Here is a 14,876-nt window from a genome sequence, read left to right as displayed (position 1 = left end):
TGAGAAAGAGACTGTGGGGGAGGTTCGCAGTAGAGATCATAGACCCGTTGAAGAAAGCCAGGGTTTGGTTGGGAACCTTCGATTCTACCGAGGAAACTGCTCGAGCCTATGACGCCGCCGCACGAACTCTCCGGGTCCCAAGGCCAAAACAAATTTCCCTCTTTCACACCCTTTATGTCGTTCGACGATGCCATTGCTGATGACGATCTTCGTTGTAGGCAATAATGGTGTCAAAGGCTGTGGATGTTTTGAGTGATTGGGGGGAGAAGAAGGAAGGGTTTGAAAAAAACGTGGAAAATATTTCAGAAGAAAAGGAAAAAACGTGACAGACACCTGGCTCACCGTTAATCACATCATAAAAAAATTTAACACCATCTAATTTTAAAGACTAATTGTAATAGTTTCAAAACTAAAAGGATTAAATGCCATCAATGTTTTGAGTAGAGACTAAAACCAAAAATCAATAATACTTAAGGGACTAAAAACATATTTAACCCTTTATTTAATATTACTGGTTAATATTACTCTCAATATACTTATTGCGGTTTTCTCAGCGAAGAAACCTTTTTAATATTCGCATTAAATTGATTTCAGCTTTCCTTAATTTAAATCTTTGATATTAAATTCTTTAAACATGGTTACAAATGTTAATGGTTTGAACAAATAAATTACAATTAATGATATTTTAAATAATTCTAATATAGGTACATTTGGAATTTAAATGCAATTTTAATGAAATGTTTAAATTTTTTGAATATATGTAAAAATTGATTAGAATTTATTAATAAATTTGATTTATTATCGAGTTATGAATTGTATCTGGACAGGTTAAATAATTCATTTTGATAACATTAAATTTATATTTAACTCATTAATTTAGAATGAATTTAAATTTTCATATCAAAGTTATAAGCTCCATTTAACTTATTAACTAATTTGCTACATTAATTATTAAATAAATTATACTTAAGAAGAAAACCCATTTGAATATTAAAAAATTTAATTATAGTATTTATATAATTACAGATTTAAATAAACAAAATGAAGTCAAATACAAACAATAAATGTATAATTAAATTTTATTTGAATACTCATGTAAGTATTTATCATTATACTATTAAAATAAACTTTGACTTTGTTTAACGCCATTAAAATAGATATAATGGAATATTAAAGGTTGCATCAAACCTTTATTTGACGTTTCAAATTAGAATGAATTATTCTTTAACTTATGTAATTAAATATATTAAAATAAAATTGTAACACCAAAAAATATTAAATAAAATAGATTTTAAGTTTGTATGAATATTAAAATATTAATTTTTTATTTTAAATATATAATATGTTCAAAATATTGTTGGGTTTTTTGGGGACATTTATCATCTTGAAAAGGACTAGACTACTCAAGTTTTCAACTCATGTATAACATATAAATGTAACATGCTTAAGAGAAATATTTAAATATTTATTACTTCTCTGTTTTTTTTTTTTCATTCAATGTTAAATTTAATACTTGTGCATTGAGATAGAAACTTCTACATTTTGCTTTTTAGTTTCTTTTTTCCTAATTAAATTTGAGATCCTCACATGACACTGGTATTATATATTGAGTCCAATGCTAATCGAAAAAGACACAGAACGAAAAAGATACATAGGTAACCATGAAAACAATGGGGTTGCTCTGTTTTTTCGTAGCATCTCTAACGATAATGCTGCCTGTTTCTCTGGGAAATTCGCAGAATCAAAGCCCAGATATCAAACAATTCCTCTCTTGTCTCTCAGCTCATTCAAGCAATACAATACTTCAAGCCATATACACCCCACAAAACGCCTCATACACTTCTATCTTGAACTTACACGTTCAAAACAAACGATACAAGACAAAAAGCACTCCAAAACCTATTGCCATCATAACTGCCAAAACTGAGAATCATGTCCAGGCAACAGTTACATGCGCCAAATCAAACCGAATTCAGATCAGAATCCGAAGCGGTGGCCATGACTATGAGGCTGCTTCATATGTCTCAGACATGCCGTTTGTGATTCTCGACATGTTTCCTCTTCAGTCTGTTGATGTTGACGTAAAAAGTAGCACTGCCTGGGTTCAGGCTGGAGCCACGATTGGTCAACTTTATTATGAAATAGCAAAGAAAAGCAATGTGCTTGCGTTCCCAGCAGGGGTGTGTCCCACTCTGGGTACTGGTGGCCACTTTTCTGGTGGTGGGTATGGCAATTTGATGAGAAAATATGGTCTTTCTGTTGATAACATCATTGATGCCAGAGTGGTCGATGCCAATGGTGTTGTCCGAGATAGGAAATCAATGGGGGAGGACCTGTTTTGGGCTATAAGAGGAGGTGGTGGAGCCAGTTTTGCTGCTATTCTTTCATGGAGGATCAAATTGGTCCCTGTAACCCCACAAGTGACTGTGTTCAATGTGAAAAAATCTATCAAAGAAGATGGAACTGATGTTGCTTACAAATGGCAACTGGTTGCACCAAAACTAGACAGAGATCTTTTCATAAGAGTGGAACCTAATGTGGTGAATGGAACAGTGATAATCTCTTTCATTGGCATGTTTTTAGGCCCAATTGAAAAGGTTGTTCCTTTGGTGAGTAAATCCTTCCCTGAATTGGGTTTGAAAAAGAGTGATTGCATAGCAATGCCTTGGGTAAATTCCACTCTTTTTTGGTATGGTAGCCCAACTGGTACCCCTCTTGAATCTTTGCTACCAACTTCTCAGGAGCCATCTACACAATACTTTAAGAGTAGATCAGATTATGTGAAAACCCCAATCCCAAAAACGGCCCTGAAAGGGTTTTGGGATTTGATGATTAAATGTAACAACGTTTGGATGCTTATGGAGGGGTAATGGATGAGATTTCAGCATCAGCAACCCCTTTTCCTCACAGGAAAGGAAACTTGTTCTTGATTCAGTACTTTGTGTTTTGGGATGAAGATGGTGCTGCGGCCTATGATCGTAACATGAAATTTTCGAAGTTGCTTTATGAGTTTATGACCCCTTTTGTTTCTAGGTATCCAAGGGAAGCATTTCTCAATTACAGGGACAATGATGTTGGTGAAAAACATCCAAGTTCTTCAACAAGCTTGAAAGATGCTCAAATATATGGAGCCAAGTTCTTCAAGGAAAACTTTGATAGATTAGTGACTGTGAAAACCAGTGTTGATCCTTCCAATTTCTTTACCTATGAACAGAGTATACCACCTAAATCTGCCCATTTGTAGATGCTAATTTCAATAATTAATAAGATCAAACTGTTTGGCTATGTGTTTCTCTATACTTACGGTATTTTCATTTTTGACTCCTACTTCGGCAGTGTCTTTGTTTTCTTAATTTATTGTTTATCCTTATTATAAAATTTTAATTGTACATTTGGTAGGTGATTACAACGGTTAAATATTGTAAAAAATTATATATAAAACTAATATTTCTTTTGTGTTGAATATTAATTTAGGATATTTTATTTATAATAAAAAAAATAACTAATTTCAAAATATAAATAAAAAATAATAACAAACTAAGATGATAATATGTAAAATAAGATATATAAGATATGTAATAATTTAATATATTTAACATTCTTTCTGGTACATACAAATTTATATATCAAACTTGTTATAAATATAATTAATTATCGATCTTGGTAAAGACTTAAATTTAGTCTTGATGTTTCCTAGAATTAATATGAAGAGCAGTCTTATTGTCACATATAAGCGTCATCTCCAAATTGTAACTCTTTAAACAATTGTTTAAGCCAAACAAGCTCACAAGTAATTGAGGTCATAACTCTAAATTTGTTTTTACATTAGATCTTGTCACAACACTTTGTTTCTTGTTTTTCCAAGAGAACAAGTTTACCACTAATGGAGACACAATATTCAAATGTAGGCTTTCTATCAAAAAGAGATCTTGTCCAATCAATATCTGAATAACAAACCACTCTTGTATGGTTATGAGAACTATATAACAACCTGGATAATTGCATTCCAATGATTTTCACACAGGGAATTAAGGAATTAACTTACCATATATACTAATTGTAAAGGAAATGTCAAAACGAGTGTAAGATAATTCAATTTTCCATGGGTGTGTCAACATATATTTTGAATTCATCAACCCAATTTCTTCAAAAATATCCAATGCATACTTCTTTTGAGATATAATAATACCACCATTGGATTGTGCCACCTTAATTCCCAAGAAACATCTAAGTTTTCCAAGATCTTTGGTTTGAAAATATTTACAAAGATGTCGTTTCTGAGAGATGTCGTGACTATCACTACCTGTAAGAACGATGTCATCAACATATACTATCAAGTAAACATATCCAACAGTCGAGTGACGATAAAAGACTGAATGATCTGTCTCACACCGGGTCATACCAAATTGTTGAACAACGTTACTAACTTTTCCAAACAAGGCCTTAGGAGACTGTTTTAGGCTATATAAGGATTTGAAAAGATGACATACTAACTCATAATACTCATCTTAAGCAACAAATCCTTGAGGTTGCACCGTAAATCTCTTTCAAATCTCCGTTGAGGAATGCATTTTTGACATCTAGTTAATTAAGAGACCATTGTTGAAGAGTCGTCATGACTATAAATAAACAAACAAATGTCATTTTTGCCATTAGAGAAAAAGTATTACCATAATTCAACCTAAAAAATTGAGTGTAACCTTTGGCCACAAGATGGGCTTTGAGACGATCAATAGTTCCATCAAGACTAACTTGGATAGAAAAAACCCACATGCAACCAATAACAAATTTTCCAGATGAAAATGAGACAAGCTCCCAAGTTCCACTATTCTGAAGAGAACTTAGTTCAACTAGCATGGCTTGACGCCAACCAAGATGGACTAAGGCATCAATAACAAATTTTGGGATGGTCATAAAATGTGAAGACAATATATGATAACTTAAAGCAATATAATGTAGAGAAGGATTACGAGTAAAACATATACCTTTTTGGAGAGCAATTGGAAGGGTAGACTCAATTGTCGGAGTCAGAGACAAAGTAGTTGACACTTGAATTAAGTCACTTGGTGGTTGTTGAGAGACACCTAGTGGACTAGGAACAATTGGAGGAGCACAAATAATAGGAATATTAATTGTATTAATTAGAAATATTGTATGTGTTAGAAAGAGACATATCAGAAGAAAAATGATTGTTAAAATAAAAGGAAGATTCATTGAAGATGACATCTGCAGAAAGAAAATAACGGTTAAGAGAAGGAGAAAAAAAATTGTATCTCCTTTTTTTGATCTAGTAAAGCTTAAAAAAACATATTTGTGTGATCGAGGAGCTAACTTATCAAGAACAAGCTGCTGCAATTTGGCAAGACTGTGATGACTTAATTGAGCATGAAGAAGGGATAAAGACTCCATAATCATGCCAACATGTGTAAAAGGGCGAAAATGATAAAGACCATGAGACTTATATCCGGTGCTAATCACCTGTCTCGAAATCGGATCCTGTAAACAAACAAAATCTTTTTCGAAAGACATACCTCAATCAAGAGAATAAATTAGATGACTAATGGATAATAAGTTAAAAGGAGATCCAAGGACATAAAGATCAATAGATAAAAAAGGAAAAATGTTAATAGTCCCAATACCATGAGCTAAAACTCTAGATCAACCAGGTATTGTAACAAAAGGTAAAGGATTCAGAGAGGATAAAGAGGAAAATAAAGATTTGTCTGTGGCTCCTGAGTCAAGAATCCAAGAGCCAAGGGAAGAAGACGGAGTCAAACCAACAAAAAATATACTTGTGCATGCTACAAATGCACTGGAATTAGAAGATTGTTAATCCTTATACCATTTAAGAAATTTACTAGAAATAACATAGTCGTTAGTAATATCAGATAAAGGAAGATTTCATGTAGATGATTGTTAAATATAAATCTAACAAATGTCTCAACATTGAACCAACATTTCTTTTATTTTAAAAAATCGAAATACAAAATCCACAATTAAAAGTTTACAAAATCTAAACAGAAGTGGATTTAAGTTTTTTTTTATATTGATAGATAAAAGTTTTTTAGCACCTATGTTGAGATAGCAAGAGAGGGAAGAGAGAGAAAACTAAGAATGGATTTTATTATGAAAAGCTTATAAGAAACTAATACAAGAATCCTATATGAATAAGCATGCAAGGGTATAATGGTACTTCCCAACATGCCCCTAGACTTGGGTGGAGGCTGAAAGGAAAAAACCTTAAAAGTATCCTTGAAAAGCGTAAACGACGAGCTAAAAATGGATTTCGCGAGTGCATAAGCTATCTGGAAACAAACTTGAATATGATGAACATGTAAATGAGGTTTTTGAAAGAAATCACGAACATATTGCACATGACGGGGTTAGCGGTGAGAAGAACATAAGCAAAAGATTATCTAAGTACACTATTAGAAGAGAATGGCGAAGAGCTAGCTCATGAAGTATAAAATGAGTCCAGGAGATTTCGATAGTAACTGAAGCAATGCTTTTGGACTCAGCGTCAGTGCTGCTTTTGGAAACAATATGTTGCTTTCTGAACGACCAAGAGATGATATTATCACCAAGATATATGCGGTAGCCGGTGTTTGATTTGCGATCATCGATATCAGCCCCTAGTCAGTGTTAGCGAAACCACGAATAGATGAAGTAGTGGAAGGTGGGAAGCAAAGATCAAAGTAGCTAGTTGCAGCAATATGATGTCGCATCTGTTTGACCGCCTTCCAATGATGGAGTTGTGGGTTATGCATATATTGTGAGACTTTGTTGACCGCATAATGTATGAACAAGTGAAAGTTAACTACTGAAGAGCACTCCACAATCTAACGATAAAGCGTGGGATCTTGAAATGTTGTTGAGCCATTGACAGTGAGCTTGATTGACAACACCATGGGAAAAGGTTGAGGTTTAACATCAATCATGTTAGCCTTTTGTAAAAACTGCTAAACACATTTAGTCCAAGTGAGGAAAAAAGACCCATCAGGCTTCCAATGAGCTTCTATGCTGAGGAAGTAATGGAGCTTTCCGAGGTCTTTAAGAGTGAAGGTTTGATTAATAGTGGAGATAAGAGATTTTATGGCCATGGGCGACAAACCTGTAATAAAAAATATCATCAACTTATATGAGAACAAGCACAAAAGTAGTATAGTGGTATTTATAAATGAGGGATCAGAAATAGTAGATTTGAAACCTAGTTGAACCAAAGTGTTTGCTGAGCTTGTGATACCAAGAGGTGCTTTTGTTAAGCCATAAGATGACAAACCTGCTTGGAAGAAGAGGTGAAGCCTATAAAGGTTGATGCATATATACAAGCTCATTGAGATCATGGTTCAGGAAAACATTATTCACGTCAAGTTGGTGTACAGACCCGTTTGTTGGAAACAACAAGAGACAAAATATCCCGAATGGTTACAGCTTTGATCACTGGGATGTGTTAGATAAATTTAAATTAGGGTTTAGAGTTTAATTGTAATTTTGTTTGAGTTTGATTTTATTTTATTTCTATTGTTGTTTTTAGTTTGCCATTTGTCTGTGTATGGTTTTTATTTTGTTGTAATCAGTTGTTGTAGAGTCGATCATTATTATTTTGTTTCTGTTTCTATTTTTTGTATTTGATTTTAATGCACGACTATTTAAGGGTTTGCGTAGTGGAATGAAATATACATAGTACAAATATCAATATGTGTACGTGTGTGTCATATTTTACAAATTGACAAAAAAAAAAGAGTAAAACCGACTGCTTGAGAAAGAAAAAATGAGTCAGATGACAAATATTATAAATGGTATAGTCTGTGTCATAAAGAAAAAATGAGTGAGATGACAAATATTGTAAATGGTATAGTCTATGCCGAGGTAGAGGTCGAGGTGGCCGAGGATGAGGTTGACGTGTCCAAGGGGATTTTGAGGATGATAAAGAATATATCAGTTTTTACAACTGGTGTGGTCGTGATCAAGGAAGAGGAATGAGATCGGTCAAATTCTGGAGTAGAGTGTTTCAAGTGTAGTAAGCATGACCATTATCTAAAGAAGTGCAGATCACCGAAATGCTACAATTGTGGCAATGCCAATCACATTATGAAGTTCTCACTAGTGCAAAAACAGTATATAACGTCACGCGTTTAATGTCAAATCACTTAATAGCCAACTTTAAAAATGATCGGTGACATTTTTGTAAATAAATGCAATTATTAAACGTCATTTAGAATTGTAATTCGACGTAAAAGAATATAAAACGTTGAATGCCCTAACGTTAGGCGTTAAAAGGTTAGTGAATTCAAAAAAAATTTGAACGGGAGATTGAAAATTCATTCACTTTATCTTAGCGCGCAGGACGCTGCTCAAACTTTTTTCGAACGAAGTTTGACAACCATCACATGTAATCTTTCTTTCATTTGATACAAATGCATGTTAATTAACTACTTTAGGTATGATTTTCGTTTGTTTTCATCGACTATTTTCGTGTTCTTGTCCTTCATAGGCGCATTCTGCTTTCTCTGTCACTGGTGGCAACACTTATTCCGACAAACTCAGGTTAGTTTTCATTTTCGTTTTTGTTTTGAAGAACTTATTTGTTGATAACTTGTTTGTTATTGTTTTTTGTTGAACTTGCTTGATGTTGTTGTTGTTTGGTTGAACTTGTTTGTTGTTATTGTTTGATGTTTGATTGAACTTTTTTGTTGTTTGTTATTGTTCTTTGATTGATCCTATATTACTATTCATAGTTCATGCTTTATAAAATACTAAAAACTGAAAGTTGTTATTTTTTCTACTTTTCAAGTCTCGTAGAGTTGTAAAAAAGGATCACAATTCTTTAAAAAAAAATGATTAACGTTGTATATTGACAAAATTCGATGTTATTTAACGTCATATATTGACAAAATTCGACGTTGAATAACGTCGTATATTGACAAAATTCGACGTTCAATAACGTCGTATATTGACAAAATTCAACATTAAATTAATGTCGAATTTTTTGAATTCGAAGTCTCCTGATATGACGTCGTTCTCAAATTCGACGTGAAAGGCCAAAAATATTCGACGTTATATGTTGTTTTTGTACTAATATCTACCAGTTGTAGCATGTGGAGTTGTCGAGCTACTCAAAAATCTCAGTCTAGCACCTGGACACAAGGGCAAGTAATCATATGTATGGAGATAAGAGTTTATTCAAAGAACTCAACAAGGTGGAGGCCAAACATGTATCTTTTGGAGACAACTTCAAGGTGATAGTGAAAGGAAATGGAACAATCCGATATTTACATAAGGATGGACAAGTTGGAGAAATAATAGACCTTTATTACATTCCTGAGCTTAAGAGTAACATACTGAGCATGGGTCACATAATGTAGAAGGGTAACTTGGTTTTGATGGAGGACTATACTTTATTTGAGATAAACTTGGTCGTTTGGTTGCACGGGTAGAGATGAAGAAAAACCAAATGTATAAGTTGGAGCTAAATATTATTCAAAACAAGTGTTTGAAGCGGGATGAAGGAGCAATCATTTGTAAGCTCAAGATCTGAAGGAGAGAGCTTAGAAATAGATGGTAGGAGCTCAAAAATTGTTGGAAGGAGCTTGGAGTTAAATAGTTAGAGTTTTAACAAATATTTTGGTGAAGAAGATGAACCTGTGCAATCCAGAACTTAGAGTTTGTGAGAGATTTATAATTTTATTGATGAGGTATATGTGATATGTTTGTTGGTAGGTGAAAAATATTTTAAATTTGAAGAAGCCATGCTTGATAATAGGTGAAAGAAAGCAATAGATAAGAAGATCAATTCAATTGAAAGGAACGCTACAAATTGCTATCAGAACCCTTTTATTTGATTGAATCCTTAAGCAACTAGGTGAGCTTTCTTGCATTGTAACATGCCATAGATAGTTAAAAAAATAAGGTAGTTAATTTTCTTTAAATGTTGAAAGTTTCATGAGAAATTTAAAAAAAAAAAATTCGATATAGGTTACTCATAAGTTAGAAATTTGTACAAGAGATATTAAGTATACGAACCAGTAATGTTAATTAAGAATAATGTACAACAAATAACATATACAGTAGGTTAAAGAACATTATAGTATATATGTTTGTTTATGCAAAAAATCTCATCTTTCAGTCTTGTTATTAACAAACATTATATATATTAACGAGAAGAAGAAAGAATTATAGAATAAATGTCACTAATGTATTTAATTTTAGATCACATGCTCTAGGAAAAATATTAGTATTACGACTTATTACCTAATTAAATTTTTTCTTTAGTCTTGTAATCAATATATCTCTACTCGCTTACGAAATTCTATATACTGAATCTCAAAATCCACCAATTAATTATTAGAGTTGTAAAAGAAAAAGGAAAAAAACTGGATTAAGACGACAAATTAAAAATTAACGCTCTAATTCAAGAGAATAAATAAGCTGGGAAAAATTGATCATATCGGAAATCCATATATTAGAATTGAAAGTAATTTTCGAGAACCTAAAAAGAAATTACTCTCTGAAAATACAAGTTCCATAAAGATAGGTAGAAAGTCGTTTGAAAGACCACAAAATCCGTATTATAATGAGAGGCTGCTATAAGAGTCTCAATCCTAAAGAAGAGACAGAATTATTCTGCTAATTTTAGACCAATCCAATGCAGGGCTTCTTCCTGTACTTCCAATTCACTCACTTTATATTTGGATTTTGTAATCTAAAATAAAAAATTTATATTTTAAATTATATAATTTAATATATATATTATTTTGTATTTTATAACGCATAATTCAGTTTTTTTATAGACTAAATTACACAATTTAGAATATAAATGTATGTCACATTGTCAAATCTGGAATATATTTTTTATTTTTTACAGCAATTTTTATGAGGTACATGTTGAAATTATGGAAGTGCAAAAAGAATCTCTTTAATATCTTTCTTTTAGCATTTTGGACCTTGTTTGGTCAAAGTCTCATAGGGCTTCTTTCTGATAATTTTCTTGTTCAAATTTTCCCTCTTTCCATATTTTGTCCAAATAATATCTTAAAAATTTTAATATATATTTTTTCATTTACCGCATTATATAATCCGGTTAACGGAATTACATGCATGCATGAAAGAAGTTTTTTTTTTTTTTTATATATTAAATTATTTAATATATTATTAGAGAGGCAAAATGAGAAAAAGGAAAAAAATTGGGGGTGCAGCAAGAAAACTATGGAGTGCAATAAGAAGTCCCCAAGTCTCATCCATCTTGCTTTCTCTTCGGGCAAATTCTTCCCACTTCTTCATACTTTGTCTTCCACCTCCATGCATGTTAAAATTCTTGTTTTGCCTTTTCCAAATTATATAATTAAAGAGTAATTTTTAAGGATTGTATAATTTGGAAACTAAAAATAGTTTTCAAATTATGTGATCTGAAAGCTATTTTTTCTTAATCATTTTAAATCCCCCGAAGTCATTTTAAAAAATTATATAATTTAAAAGTAAAAAATTAATTTTAAACTATACAATAAAAAACTTTCTAAATTATACAATTCATGAGTCATTTCTAACTCCAAATTCCAAAAGCCTTTATACAATCAAGAAAGGGCAAAGAAAGTTTATATTCAACGAATATGGGGTGTAGGAATTTGCCTTCTCTTCCAAGAAAAGTTTAGTCTATTTTCCCATAAGAATATAAGGACATAACAATTGGCCAAAGATAATATTTGAATCTAACATCTTTATTTATTTATTGGGTTAAATATAATTTTAATCGAAAATTGGAAACAGTTCATTTTCAAAACTTTAATCCAATTTATTCTTTTAATTTTAGAAATACTTAGATTTAGTCTTTTAAACTAAATTTTATTAGATTTATTTAATGTTTAAAAAGCGATAGTATTTGAGTTCTTTATATCCTTTGACACATTTTTGTTTCAATATTAATTAAGAAACACCGTTTGAAACATCACATAAATTTAACAAAATTTGGTTAAAATGACGAAATTCAAGCTGTTCTAAAGATGAAGGATTAAATTAGTCCAAAATTTCAAAAATGAACTAATTTCAATTTTTACTGAAAAGTTAAGAGATTAAAAATATATTTAACACTTATTTATTTAATGGTAATAAAATATAAGTTTAATTAGTCATTTAATCACAATTTTGGTTGAAACTTTTCAAGTATTATTATTTTTGTTTCAATTAAATCTTAATTTTTGAAAAAATATTTAATTAAGTGCTTTTTGATAGTAATGTATCATTAACTATTAAGGATATATCACAATCAATTCATATTTTTTTTTATATTTTTAATTTTCTTTTATAAAACTTTTGTTATCCATGTGTCATTATGTAATGTGTCAATATGACAATGTTAGTGTTATGTGATAGAAATTATATCACATGTCATTTTGAGTATCACATGTTAATATAAATATCAAATTTCATTATCTTATATTCAATTTACTTCTTTTATATATTCTTTTTATTCAATCAATTACACTTTTTTTTTTTCAAATGGAGTTATATTGTTTTTCTCATATTGGGCCAAATTTATTATTTATAAAAATTTTATAACGATATTTATATTAAAGTTATCTTTTAAATTATATATTTCTTAATATTTTTTAAACTACTCTAATGGTACTGTTAGATTCTATTGTTACTTTTAATTTTATAAAAAAATATGGATTGATAACATAGTAGTTTTAAATATATATTTTTTGAATGAAACTTATATTTATTTAATAAATATAATAGTATTTATATGATAAATTATAAAGTATGGCGTGACTTAAAATAAAATAAAGTATATAATAAACATTTGTTTGACTTAAAAAAAATTAAAATCAAAATAAGTTAAAAAATCAATTTTATTATATAATTAAAGAATAAATATATATACAAAAATTTAAATGATTAATATCTACAAATTAAGTTTTAATTATTATTATTATGGTTATAATAATAAAGGAAGTTAATATGCAATTGTTTTAATTTAATGTGTTAAAAAATTAGTTTTAATACAAATATCATTAAAATATTTATAGAAATAACAAATTTGGTCCCAATTGAAAGAGACGATATTTTCTAAAAAATTGAAACTAAATTGACTAAAAAAAGACATATAAGAATAAAATTGAATATGAGAAATGATAGTTAGTATTGACACTAACTTATGAGAGTGATTTATGACATCAACATTGACTTATAACACTGTCATGCGATATGCCATATATCTAACAAGAGGACAACCATTTTCTTTTTGCAAGAAATAAAAAATAAAAAAATAAAAAAAATTACGAACATGTAACATGTTTTAAAGCCACTAGGACGGTAATAATGAAAAAAAAAACTAATTAAATTATTTTTTTTTAAAATTAAGATTTAATTGAAACAAAAATAAAAACAAAAACTTATTTAAAATTTTCAATCAAAATTAGAACCAAATGACTAATTAAGTTTAAAATATAATATATGGTATCAAAACATATGTTAGGAAATTTATCATTTTTCATTGATGATGATGGTCACAACTTCATTCTAATAACCATGTTTTGGTGACTAAATAACTTTGTCAAGTATTAGAAAGCTATTGTCATAAGTTTCAGTCATTGTCTTGCCTTTGGCCTTTGTTTGCAGGCATGAAGATATGATGAGAGGATAAATAGGTTAATAATAATTTACATTTTTTATATTTTCATTTACTTTATTGTAATTTAAATCTATTTTTTAATATTTTATATTAAATATTGCATGGTTTGGTAGAAATAATTTAAATTTTAGTTTTTATTAGTTATTTTTAATGGAATTATTGGATGAATCTGATTATTAGTTGATGAGTTTTGGTTTATAAAGACCCAAATAGCTTTAACATCTTATAAGTAATTTGTACATAATTCAATAACTTCTTCAATAGTATATCTTTCAACAATTGATGCTTCAAGATGATATTGATTCTTTACATTGGTTTTTAATACCTTCATGTATCGCTCAATAAGGTTCATCCATCGTAAGAATATTGGACCATAAATTTTAACTTCTCTTACTAGATGAATAATTAGGTGCACCATAATATCAAAGAATGATGGAGGACAATACATCTCTAACTGACACAATATGACCACAGTAAATACATGTTCGAAACTTACCTATAAGCAAAACAAGATGTTCAGCAAAACACCACGACCAGGACGATTAAAGTTAGTGACCTACCACACCACGACAACTTGAGCGCGACAGTAGGAGCGTGACCAACCACACCACCACGCATTGCAGCCTAAGCAACAATGAAAACACAACACACTAGCAATGCATTGCAAGAGCAATCAACAACAACAAAGACGAACGAAAGCTTGACCCACCATGACGAGGCTTAACCTACCATAGTGACCTACCCCAAGGGCAACAACCATCGAACACGACATCCCATGACATAAAGAAAACCTAGGGGCAACGACAAACGCCATAATAGAATTTTAGTGAATGAGGCTCAAGTTGGAACGTAGAGAGTAAGAAACGAAGGATAAAGAGAAGCACAAAAAAAAGAGAAAGTGAAGGGTAAAAGGAAGATGGAAAAATGTTTATAATTTATTATAATTTTACCATCGTACATTTTTTTTATACCGATTCTAAGTCTAATTAATAAAGAAAAGTGACTTTTTATACCTGTTATGTGTGAAACCGTTACAAAAAAAAATTATAATTTATTACAGTTTAGCTACTTCACCACTTCATATATCAGTTCTTGGTCTAATTGCTATAAAAGAAACTTCTCATATTGTCGCCAACACTTTCTATACCTAGTAGATATCAACCGATATAAAATGTCCCTATAAAAAGTCTACTTTGCACTAGTGTACACTTTGTATATTATGGTTATTAAAACGATTTTATACATT

General features: G+C 30.4%; 1 protein-coding gene across 1 annotated transcript; it reads left to right on the top strand.

Moving 5' to 3' along the window:
* Positions 1-1,647: 1,647 nt before the first annotated feature.
* Positions 1,648-3,244, top strand: LOC106766384 (berberine bridge enzyme-like 17). The gene is given in 2 exon segments (XM_022782848.1): positions 1,648-2,853; positions 2,856-3,244. Coding segments are annotated over 2 exon segments (1,581 nt in total). The 5' UTR covers positions 1,648-1,661.
* Positions 3,245-14,876: the final 11,632 nt, after the last annotated feature.

The sequence above is a fragment of the Vigna radiata genome, chromosome 7 (genome assembly GCF_000741045.1).
Source record: "Vigna radiata var. radiata cultivar VC1973A chromosome 7, Vradiata_ver6, whole genome shotgun sequence".
Classification (NCBI taxonomy): domain Eukaryota; kingdom Viridiplantae; phylum Streptophyta; class Magnoliopsida; order Fabales; family Fabaceae; genus Vigna; species Vigna radiata.
The sequence above is the reverse complement of the archived record's forward strand: the minus strand, read 5'-3'. Positions and strand labels throughout refer to the sequence as shown.